The sequence below is a fragment of the Mus caroli genome, chromosome 16 (assembly GCF_900094665.2).
Source record: "Mus caroli chromosome 16, CAROLI_EIJ_v1.1, whole genome shotgun sequence".
Taxonomy (NCBI): domain Eukaryota; kingdom Metazoa; phylum Chordata; class Mammalia; order Rodentia; family Muridae; genus Mus; species Mus caroli.
The window spans coordinates 1,497,916-1,510,266 of NC_034585.1; the positions used below are offsets into that span (position 1 = coordinate 1,497,916).

Here is a 12,351-nt window from a genome sequence, read left to right on the forward strand (position 1 = left end):
CCCCCCCCCCCCCCCCCCCGCATTCCCCCAGGATCCATCTGTCTCTGCCTCTTCTGTTCTAGGATTACAAGGTGTGCCATGTGTCATCCTACCTGGCCTTTTCACAGGAGTGCTGGGGATTGAAGTCATGTCCTCATGCTTGTGAAACAAGCTCTTTGCTGACTAAGCTATTCCCCAGCCCTATAGCCTCTGTGTTTACTTGCTTAATTTAGCAATCCCGGGTATGTGCATGCAACCCCTTTGTCAAAACCTCTCTACTCTACGCTGGGGGCAGAAGGCCAGGCTCACTGTTTTCCATGAAGAGGTCTTGGGTGGGGTAGGCATATCCAATGGCCTCAGCTCTGTGGTTCAGTTCCATCATATTGGCACAGAAGATGTCCATGTAGTGCTGGCTCTGGAGGAACAGTCCCTCTGTGCACCCTAACTGGGGGATAGACAACAGGAGATATGCTCAGTCGGAAGGCCTGTAGCTCTGAGCAGGTCTTGACAGGGCTGTGTTGGGAGGAAGGTCTCTCCTTCCCCAGTCACACCCACTTTGCAGGTCACTAGTCAGCTCACACTCTGGCTTGGCTTGGTTGGCTCACTCATTAGCCTTTCTGAGCTTCAGAGTCTTTTTTCAGAAAGGGAAGGTCACACAAGTATATCTGATCTTTTGACATTCTGAGCTGCTGCCATCCTCACAGGAGTTACGAACGAGTCTCAGAGCTGTATAACGTTTTAAGTAGGATTACAGTTTCGTGTTGTGCTGCATTCATAGGTTGGACACTAGTGGCTTAGACTAGAGGGCATTTTGCTTAGTGGGCAATGTGGCTAGGCGATGCCTGGCATGAGAACAAACACTGGGTGGTGCTCTGCAAATATTAACACCCCACCCCCCCACCCCATCCCCAGGACTCAGAAGGCAGATCCAAGTGATGCTGGGAAGCATGGCTGCACAGGGTCACCACACCATGCGGTGGGAGAAATGGAGTCGAGAATCAGCTTTCTTTCTCTGCACAGCACTTACCATTCTGGCCCAGAGGAAGAAGAGCAGCTGATGGGAGAGGCTGTAGCCTGAGCAGCCGGCCTTGGTCATAAGGGTTCTGCAGAAGTTGGAGAGCCTGCAAGGCTGGCTGCTGGCTGTCCTGGGAGGAGACAACCCAGGCTGATAAGGACAATGCTTCCTGTCCATCCCACCCTGGGATGGCCACCTGTGTTTTCCTCAGTGATTGTTAGGGTGAGGGTTCTGGGCTGAGCACAAGGGCTGCCAAATAAAACAGATGTTGCAGGCCTTACTTTGTTTTCAGACAAGGTCTCATTCTGTAGCCTGGCACTCCTGTCCTTGCCTCCTTGAGTGCTGGGACTACAGGTTATGACATCATATGACACCATGACTGACTGTGTCTGGTCTTGATCTAGCTCAGAGGAGACGATGCTGAACTGTCCTGGGCTTGGGTGGCCACCAGTGTCTGACTTGCTTTTGCTCCATCGAGTCCCCAAATATCTTTCTTATCAGTCTCCTAAATAAAGGACCATTCAAACCCAGCAACTCAGGGAGTGTGGTCTGGACTCAATACACTTGCTCATACCCTATATGATAATGTAGGTTACCAACTAGAGTGCAGCCCCTCTGTGAGTCACCTGTGGCTTGGCACCTTCTCTGAAGGAGGCTGAGAAGATAGTGCCCCTATTCCTGTCCTGCCCCCTGCACTAAAGTGCCCTAGTCCTTGCTGCAAGCCCATTGGCTACAGAAGGAAATAGGGAGTAAGACTATGTTTGGTATTGTCTTCCTGGATCCATGGAGTCTGTAAAGAGCTCCCAGAGTCTGGGTGGGAGGTGCATGGGGCCCTGAAAGAACTGGCAAGGACTGAGGTTTTGTCCTGTGTAGAGGGGCTCAGAGAAAGCCACTTTGGGGAGGAGGTCAAACGCTATGGTTCAGGGAAAGTGAGACCTGGAGTCTGTGGAGTAGGGTGGGAGAGGGCTTCTGAGGGTCTGTGCACATTCACCTGCATTTGCTAAAGCTCTGCTTGTGGCCAAGGGGACACTATGGGGGTTTCGGGTACTGGGATGGTGGGGACCCACCCTGTTCCTAGTAGTTGCACCAGGCACACATCGCTGCTTTCCTCTGAGAAAGAGTCCAGGGGATCCAGCCAAGGGTAGACCAGGGAGGCATTGGTGCGTGTCCAGTCATTGGGCAACTTCCAAAACCCAGGCTGAATGCTTGGCTGGAACTCTGCAGAGAAGGAGAGGTAGCCAGTGTACCGAGTGCTCAGGGACTAAGAGCTACAGCACTGCTGATTATCCCAGCCCAGAAAGTGCATGCTCCTCTGTCCTAGTTGGAGTCTCCACTGCTGTGAGAAAACACAATGGCCCAAAGCAACTTAGGGTACAAAAGGGTTTATGTCAGTTTAAAGCTCTCAGGTCACACTCCACCACTGAGGGAAGACAGGACAGGGCAGCAACTCAAACATGGCGGGAGAGTGGAGGCAGGAGGGGATGCAGAGGCTGTGGAGGATGTTTGTTTAGAGTACCCAGGACCACTTCCCCAGAAGTGATACCACCCACAGTGAGAGGGGTCCTCCTACACCAATCAAGGGAAACCACTGCACATTCTCCTACATGCAAATCATATGGAGGCATTTCTCTGGGCCACATCCCTCTTCCCAATGACTCTAGCTTTTGTTAAACTGGCATAGAACTAGCAGGACACCTTCCCTGAGACCTAAGGCCTCAGCAGGTGGAAGCTGTTTCCAAGTTTCCCTGGATTGAGCACAACATTTGACTCACACCAGTTACCCCTTTTCTGTCAGGTCTCATGTAGCCCAGGTTAGCCCCAAACTCACTATATAGGATGATCTCGAACTCCTAATCTTCTTGCTTCCACCTCAGCAAGTGCTGAGATTATGGGCATGGACCACCAAGGCTGATTTATACATTGCTGGGTGGGAACTCAGGACTTTGTATGCATTAGGCAAACACTCTACAACAAAGCCTCATCTCTACTAGTCTGTGGTAACCTCTTCTAAAACAACAACATTTCTCCTAATCAAAAGGGTATAGGATTTGCCTAAATACACAGTCCCCAGACACCAGGCATGCATGTAGTTCTCTCTCTCTCTCTCTCTCTCTCTCTCTCTCTCTCTCTCTCTCTCTCTCTCACACACACACACACACACACACATGTAAAATACTCATACACATAATTTTAAAAAATATTTAAAGGGAAGCTGTTATGACCCTGAAATGCACAAAGCCTCTCACTTCTCAGGGAAGGCATATTTCCCCCATCAATAGCAAGGATTTACAGACAGGCTTTGCCTTGATCCACAACATCCCTTGGAAGTGTGAGGTGTTGATAAAAGACCCCAGACTTCTTGAGTGGGGGTGTACAGTGGAGTTCTTGTGATGGCCAGTCAGGGGCTTCTGGAGAGGTTGGTGTAGTGGTTAAGGGTTGGGTCTCACCACCACATGGCTCCATCTGTGCAGGGAGTCTGTGGAGGAGGCTGAAACCATCCAAGCTCCCTGGAAGAGAATGTGGCTTGTCAAGCCGACATAGGTCATGCAGTAAGCTCGTTGGTTCCAAAGACAGCTCTGGCAGACAGACAGGGAAAGGGGCCACAGACAGATGTTTAAGGTGACAAACTTTCCAGCTTCTGCCTCACCTTCCTGACATGACACCAAGGCCAGGTGGCTTTTTCTCCTGCGTGTGAGACCTCCCCTCTGCCTGTCTGGTCCAGGCTGCTCAGATATGCTTAAGACTAGACCAGGATGTGTTTACCAAAGCTGAAGTGAAATATTTTGTTTTCTTTGGAGACTTAGTTGTGTCCTGTGATTTTTTTTTTCTGGAAACTGTTTTATGAGAGGATGTTTTTGCTGAAGCAGACCCATGGGAGGATGTTTTGCTGAGAACAGACATGTGGTGTTGTTCTGGAAGCAGCCTGGTAAAAAGGCATGTGGTGCTTTCTTTGCTAGAGCAGATGCTTTAGAGAACATGTGATATTTGGAAAGGATATAAACATAACCCAACAGACAGTGGATGACACTGGATGGTATTAGTATACTTTGCCATTCTTTACTGGTCATGGTTGGGCTTTGCTAATGCTGGTCTTTGCTGACGATGTTAGATGGTATTGGTATGCCTTACCATTCTTTGCTGGTCATTGTTTGTTGTGACTTCACAGAAAGGCAACAAAAAAACTTCTGGTGATGTTCTGGTGGTTTGCCGCAGCCTCAGACTCAGGCCAATTGGCAGAGCCATGTGGTTTCTTCTGGATTGACCTGCCATTGCTGATTTATGAATGGTGTTTGGGAGTGAGTGGATGAAGCTGCTGCTGCTGCTGCTGCTGCTGCTGCTGCTGATTTATGTGAATTGAACTGCTGATGTCCTGACAATGCAGACTGATTTGCTCCAAAGAACTACTTCTAAACAGGTCCACATCCTCCTTGGCCCTGTTTACCTTTCCTTTCTACCATCTCTGGCGGGTGGTTGTCTAGAAGGGAGGCTAAAGCATTTAAGAATCCTTATTAAAAGTAGGTTTTGAAAAATCTAAGCCTACACAAAGCTCTGGGACTCTCAGCTTTCCTTTCTTCGTCTAGATTGATCAATCCTAGATTAAGGGAAAGAGACTTATTCCAGCTCACCAAGGACCCTTAAATCCCCCATCCCTCCAGGAGACCCCCCCCCCCTGCCTAGCAAAGGGGCCACGCTTCTGTGTACCTTGCTGTGTGCACCTATTCATGCTTAGGCTGTTGATTCTGCTGCCTGAGGTTTTCTCTGCTGCTACCTGTTGTGCTCCAGCGCTTCCCTGCCTTTTAATTCATTTCTCAGTGGAGAAAGTGAGTGTGATCTAGACCTCTGGTAAGAGTTCCAGCTTGTGAAAGTCCTCATCCATACTGTGCTGGATTTCAATGATGTAGCTGTCCTCGAGTCCTCCATACTCCTGTGAGTAACCCCTTAGCCATATTGCTGTGAGTAACCCTGATAAACTCACTGGCTCATTATCATTATTTTGGCCTGTCATCATTCCCCTATCTGGGGTAGATAGACATTCATGTCTCCCCAGGAAAGGTGACACACAAGAGGCACTAGAGTTAGACATGCCCCCATCCCCACCAAGAACATATGAGTTTGATTTATAGGCTTGGAAGTCTCTGTGGGATCTTTAAAGGGGGGCAAGGTGATGGACTTTTTTTTTGATACAAGATACAGAGTGGTATGCATAAGGCTCTCTGTGCAAAGTGATGGAGACCTTTTCAATACTCTCACCATGGAGACATGCCACCTGTTTGTCTGGTCTAGGATGGGAAATCTGGATTGAAACCAGGAACCTGTGCCTTCCTGAAGACTGATGTGGGCTGTGTGGACCCTGCCTTGCTTCAGGAAGTGTTGATACCTTGGGATTCCAGTGAGCACCCAGGATGCTGTCTTTGATGTGATAGTCCCACCCGCCCTTACCTCTTAGGTACGTGGGGTCACTCTCCTTGAGGTAGAAGATGGATTTTTGGAGGAGAGCAGACAGTGTGTTGGCCATCTGTCCAGCACGCATGCTGAGAGGCTGCAGCAAGGGCTTGTGAGCCCATTTTTCCTGAACTCCTCGGAGTTGCACTGAAAGGGGAGGTTGGACGTCATTCATTCCAACATCTGACCAAACACACAAGCAGGGAAAACACCCGAGTTTTTGCTCATGGCCCAGAGTGGAACAAGGCTTCTATAAAGCTGATCTGGACTGTGGCTCTGGCTGAGAACTTATTCTAGGACTGGGCTTGGGTTGAAGTCTGGATTCTCTATGAGATTTCTATCAACTGGCCAGAAAAAGTCATTTAATTTCTCTTCCTTCATCATCATAAAGTCTTATTTCTTGGGCAGGGGAGTGTTTAGGGATAAAATGAGCTAATGTGTAAAGCCTTAACATTTTCTATTGTACAAAGAAAGCACTATATGAAGTCCAGCTTTTTGTATTAACTTGGAGACAGCAGTCTTTGAGGGATAAGTAGGGAGGGATATGTGGAACCATGAATTTGTTCTTATGAATTTGGCCAATGCTTATTCATCTACCATTTAACATATCTTGTTGGGCAATGGAAACACACACCTTTAATCACAGCACTTGGGAGGCAGAGGCAGGCGGATCTCTGAGTTTGAGGTCAGCCTGGTCTACAGAGTTCCAGGATAGCCAGGGCTACACAGAGAAAACCTGTCTCAGAAAAACAAAAGCAAAAACACCAATAAAAAAGATATCTTCATAGGTTCTTACCAATTTGGGGTTGGGTTGGCATTGTATCTGCCATGCTTAACAGAAAAGGCGGCTCTAAGAAAGTTGTGACTATTATTTAGTCTCTCCCCTCCTCTTCCTCCTCCTCTCCCTTCTTTGCTTCTGTGTTGGATTCTTTGTTGTTGTTGTTGTTTTTGTTTTTTTGAACCAGGGTCTCTCTATGTAGTCCTGGCTGTTCTGGAACTCACTATGTAGACCAGGCTGGCCGCAAACTCACAATGGTTCACCTGCCTCTGCCATCTGAGTACTGGGAATACAAACATACATCACCACACCTAGCTTATCCTTCTTAATGTCTAGAGGAATTTGGCACTGCTTTCTATATCTCTGTTTCACTTAGTCTCAGCCTGGAGGGGGGGATGGGAGTCTCCATGGAGATGCCCAGGTGGACATCAGACGTGGGATCTTTGTCACTTCTGGCAGCGGGCTTCTCCTCACTGCAACCCCCATGTGTACGTGTATGTACACACACCATTGTGTCTCCAGTGTCTTGGCCAGTTTCCAGCCCACTCCTTACGGATCTTATGCCTCCCAAAGCCAACAAACACTTGGCTGTTTTTCTCAGGAACTTTAGCTGCCTTTGACAGAAGGGGAGGAAACCAGGTAGGGGTGCCATCTGGGGGAGGGTTCCTGTTTTGTCTGTAGCCACCCTTAAGAGAGTGACTTTCCTTTAAGACCCATAGAGAGTTCTACCCACTGTGTTCTCAGTCTGTCAGGAAAGGGCTGTCAAAAGAATCTTTTCCTTCTGAGAATATAATTTCCAAATCTTTCTCATATTGCCTTAAGTCCCTTCTCATTCTACAAAGTTTGATAAAGCTGGCTGAGAACCACATACCCAGGAAGAGCTCTGAGTCCTCATCTTATCCAATGGGAGGGGATGAGGTCCCAGGTTCTGGGTGAACTCGTTTTCTTAGCATCCACCTGGGAGCAAGGGTCACATACCTTCCAGCACTTGGAAGCCCACCACACCATCCAGGTTGATTGTGGGCAGCCTGTCCTCCAGGAACAAGGTGGCTTTTTCTAATGCAGTCAGGATCAAGCCTGCCATGGTGCCCTGTGCAGTGTCTGGCCATGACACTGAGAAGGACTGTGGTGGCAGGGCCAGCAGCAGGAGGAGAAGCAGCCCGAGCCTTGCCATGACAGGATTTCTGCTGGTGGATGGCCACACCCTGAAGTGCCAGAAATTCCTCCAGATCCTTTAAACACTCTGTTCCCGCCTCTTCCTCCATTCCTCTTACCCAGGAAGGCTTGGAGACAAGTGCCCGGGCGGGGCTGTAGGGGTTAGCCACAGGGTCATGGGCATGGTCAGGCCAGTTCTGGATATGGGATTTGCTGGTTGCCATTTGGGATAAACAATCCACCATTGTCTTTGTATATGGGTGTATCTGGTGTGTGTGTGTGTGTGTGTGTGTGTGTGTGTGTGTGTGTGTGCCGTACTTCTGGTATCATTGTGTAAGAGACATTCACCATGAATTTTGAGCTAGAGCTTCTCCATCCCCCAGCCCTGGCCTGGGATTTTTGAAGCAGTCAGGCTAGCTGGCCAGTGAGCCCCACCCAGGGATCCTCTGTCGCTGCCATTTCCCAGGGAGTGGGACTACAAGCCTATGTTATCACACCTGTTTTTTTTCCCCCCCGTAGGTTTGAGGGTTGAACTCAGGTCCTCTTGCTTGTTCAGCAAGTACTTCACTGACTGATCTGTCTCCCTAGCCCCTTAATCTTTCTTGACCTAGTTTTCCACTACTGATCTAGCCAGGGTGACTGATGCTTAAAAAAACAAAACAAAAAAGCAACCCCCCCCCAAAAAAAAAAAAACAAAGTTTGTCTCCACGCCCAGGGTCTTACTATGTAGCCTTGACTTTCCTGGAACTCACTTTGTAGGCTGGCCTCAAACACAGCGATCTGCCTGCCTCTGCCTTCCAAGTGCTGGGATTAAAGGCATGTTCCATTATGCCCCACAAGTTTGTTTTAAATGAATTTGGAAGTGCGTCATTGGAAGGCACACTTGTCTCCACAAGCTTCCTCAGAGTGGCACTTAACCAGTAGAAGCAGCATTCAAGTCATGAAGGTGTGGTGGTTGGAACAGGACTGACCCCCACGGGTTCCTGTGTTTGGATGCTTGGCCCATAGGGAGTGGCGCTATTAGAAGGTGTGGCCTTGTTAGAGGAGTATGTCACTGTGGAAGCAGGCTTTGAGGTCTTATATATCAGGCCTAGTAGTCTCCTTCTGCTGCCTGAGATTCAAGATGTAGAACTCTCAGCTCCTTCTCCAGCACCATGTTTGCCTGTGTGCTGCCATGATTCTCTCCATAACAATAATGGACTAAAGCTATGATCTTGTAAGCCAGCCCCAGTGAAATGTTTTCCTTTGCAAGAGTTGCCATGGTCATGGTGCTTCTTCACAGCAGTAGAAACCCTAGTAGAAACTAGTAGAAACATGAGATACAAAGTGGGTGTGGTGGAATATGCTTGTCATCACAGTTCTTAGGAGGGTGAGGAAGGAAGACCCACTGCAAAACTGAGACCAGCTTAGAAAGTACAGTGAGTTCAAGGCTAGCCAAAGCAACTTGGTCATCCTGACCCAAAAGTTAAAAATATAAAAAAAAGGTACTGGGTCAGTGGTAGAGAGTCTAAGAAATAAAAATCTAATGGTTCATTTAAAAAATAAAAGTGGCTTAGGCTCAATTATGGACAAACAGAAAGCATTGGACCCCTGCTAGCTACTATCATCCAAACTTTTAGTTTAACTGCTACCCCCAAAACTAGATGTTTAGCGTGGAAAACTGCTACCAGCCAAGGCTGCCTAATGATCTAAAGACATGATCAGAGTGTGTGCTTGATGATCTCTAGGATAAAGTGGATGTAAACCAGAGATGAACCCATACATTTTTGTTGAAGAAAAAACAATGATAAGAAGACAAATGTGTCAGAGGGGAAAACAAGACCCAGATTGTATCCTCCTGATCCCTCAGCCAATGAGGAAAGGGGGCGTCTTTTAGTCACTGTTTTATTACTGTGAAGAGACACATGACACGTCAACTCTTATAAAAAAGAATATTTAATTGGGGCTTGATTACAGACCAGAGGTTTAGTTCACTATCCTATGACTCTGGCATCTCTAACATTTTGGGGTCTTCAACATAATCTAGGCTTCACCTTCATATCTTTACCCAAAGGACTCTCTGGACCTCTATACAGGGACACCCTTGATATATTCCTGGCCTCAGTGGCTTTCCTTGGCTGTCAAGGGAGATTCCATAACCCCTTTTGTGTATTTTGACACTAAAGCCAGAACCCCATGGCCACCACTCCCTTTATTCTATTTAGCATCAGGCTTTTCTGTATTTTTTAACTCTTTGAGCATATTTTGCAGTCTTCCTTGCTTAACTTATTCCTTTTCCTTTTCATCTATATCTACATAAAAGTGACTACTAATAACCACTGACACAGTCATTACTACACTCTCTTGAAATCTCCTCTGACAATACCATTAATCCCAAACTCTTCCATTTAGCCTCAGGCAGATATTTTTGGACAAGGGAAGAAAGAAATCCCTTTCTTCACTAAAATAACTTAGGAATGGTCTCTAGGCCACCTACTAATATTCTTCTGCTTTGGAACATCTTGATCCAGGTTCCCACAGTTCTAATCACCCCCAGCACCACTGGCTTCCATGTTCTACTAGCATGGCCCACTAAGCCCCACTTAAAGCATTCAACTGCTTTCCTAATTAATTTAAAGTCCACATTCCACCAACAATCGGTATTGTAAGGCTTGTCACATCAATACCCCACTCCTGGTACCAACTTCTGTCTTTTTCAGTGTTCTGATGTTGTGAAGAGACACCATGACCATGGTAACTCTGATAAAGAAAGCATTTAATTGAGATTCGCTTACAGTTTCAGAGGCTCAGTCCATTATCATGTCAGAGGGAGTATGATGACATGCAGGCAGACATGGTGCTGGAGTAACAGAGTTCTACATATGGATCCACAGGCAGCAAGAAGAGAAAGTCACTGGGCCTGTCTCGGCTTCTGAAACCTTTAAGCACACCTCCAGTGACACACTTCCTCTAACAAGGCCACACCTCCTAATCCTTCTTAAGTAGTGCCACTTCCTGATGCCTGAGCATTCAAATAGATGAGCTTATGGGGGTCATTTTTACTCAAACTACCCGAGGGAGGACCAGGCTTGCATTATTAGGAGTATAAAAACTTTTTTCCCTATTCAGTCATCATGCCACCATTCTTGGATGAGTATGTCCAGTTTTGCAGAGCCATAAGCCACTGTGCTCTTGCTATTTTGAAGTCTCTGTGGGGTGGTGAGCTGTAATAGGCAGCTTGGTCCCTGGTTGAGCTCAGGCTTAAAACCCCGGTGACCAAGCTGGTGACTGTCTCCTGCAAGGAATGGCAGGCGTTTGACTATGCCCCTTAGAGCGCCTGTCTCCTGTCATGTAGCTACACCGCCCCTCCCCCCCCCCCAAGAGAGGTCTGTGGCTATCAGTCACACAGGAGCAGCACCAAGCCCTCCCATATGTAGATAAGGTATCTCTAAGTTCTCAGACCAAGCCAATGAGAAGTACCTGCTGTCAGACCCTGACCCACCCCAAAACTGTATATAAGAATCCTATCCAGGAGGAATAAAGGTGTGTGAGAACTACTCCATCGTCTGAGAGCTTCTGTCATAAGAGCTGTAACACTGCCGCTTGGGAAGAGGTCTGCTCTCCAGAAGAGTCACCTGAAGCTCCCTGTTGGCTAGTTGGCCTCTCATTGGCCCAGCCTGACCCAGCTGGGTGACATGGAGTAATTGAGATGCAACAGAGGTGGAGCCAGCTGCAGCACCAGAGGTGGCAGAGAAGACTCCTCCTTCCTGTTCACACTTGCTCCCCTTTGCCTGAACCCTCACACCCAGCTGGGCCAGAGATCTCCATGGAAAGCCTCCAGTACACAGGCCCACAAGTCTCCAGTGCTCTTATTATAAAGTGAGAGTCTACAATTCTCACAGCAGTGACCAAGCCTACTCAGTCAACAGGTTCTCTAGTGCAGGAGCGAGGATTGAAAAGAAAGAGACGATTAGACAACACTGCAGCATGACCCAAGTCAATTCTGAGACTTAAGGCAGGTTTATTTTTTCCCAATCCTATTTTATACTATTTTAATTACATGCAAGTTGTAAGGGCAATAAACACAAATAGTCAAGGAACAAGCAAGGCAATAAGCAAAGTCCTGTGGTTGATCATTCCAGGGATCACTGTTTCTAAGGGCTTGCCAGCTTGATCAAAATATCTGAGCCTACTTCCTTGTCCAAGCCCCAAATCAGATTCTTGTATGAAGCCTACTTCTTTTGTTCCATCCTAAAATTAAGATTCCTGCCTGAACCCTGATATAGCTGTCTGATGTGAGACAAATACAGAAGTGTGCCTGGCAAATACAGAAGTGGATGCTCACAGTTATCTATTGGATGGAACACAGGGCCCCCAATGGAGGAGCTAGAGAAAGTACCCAAGGAGCTGAAGGGATCTGCAATCTGATAGGTGGAACAATTATATGAACTAACCACTACCCCCAGAGCTCGTGTCTCTAGCTGCATATGTAGCAGAAGATGGCCTAGTCGGCCATCATTGGGAAGAGAGGTCCTTTGGTCTTGCAAACTTTATAAGCCCCAGTACAGGGGAACGCCAGGGCCAAGAAGTGGGAGTGGGTGGGTAGGGGAGCAGGTCTGGGGAAGGTACAGGGAACTTTCGGGATAGCATTTGAAATGTAAATAAGAAAATATCTAATAAAAAAATTCCTGCCTGAACTTACTTCCTTGTCATGGCCTAATGTCAGATTCCTGCCCCAAGCCCATTTCCTTGTCCTTGGCCAATGTCAGATTCCTGCCATGCGGCCCCCAAAGCTCCCCACACAGCAGTACTTTTCTAGCTGGCAAAGTCGGAAACTCTAGAGTACACGCCACTATCATTATCTTATGCATCTCTGTCTGTCTCCCTTTATTGCCCATACTTAAGTTCTCCCTTCCTTCCTTCCTTCCTTCCTTCCTTCCTTCCTTCCTTCCTTCCTTCCTTCCTTCCTTCCTCCCTCCCTCCCTCCCTCCCTCCCTCCCTC

General features: G+C 47.6%; 1 protein-coding gene across 2 annotated transcripts in view; it reads right to left on the reverse strand.

Annotated features, from left to right (window-relative positions):
* The window catches only part of C16H16orf89 (chromosome 16 C16orf89 homolog), an 11,245-nt gene extending 3,849 nt beyond the window's left edge, over nucleotides 1–7,396 (reverse strand). For both annotated transcript variants that reach the window (XM_021184751.2, XM_029470785.1), the window contains exons 1-5: nucleotides 7,194–7,396; nucleotides 5,435–5,584; nucleotides 2,062–2,212; nucleotides 1,007–1,124; nucleotides 289–424 (exon numbers count right to left, since the gene is read on the reverse strand). In XM_021184751.2, the coding sequence (XP_021040410.1) occupies nucleotides 289–424; nucleotides 1,007–1,124; nucleotides 2,062–2,212; nucleotides 5,435–5,584; nucleotides 7,194–7,389 (751 nt within the window). In that variant the 5' untranslated portion in view covers nucleotides 7,390–7,396. The remainder of the gene's footprint in view (nucleotides 1–288; nucleotides 425–1,006; nucleotides 1,125–2,061; nucleotides 2,213–5,434; nucleotides 5,585–7,193) is intronic.
* Nucleotides 7,397–12,351: the final 4,955 nt, after the last annotated feature.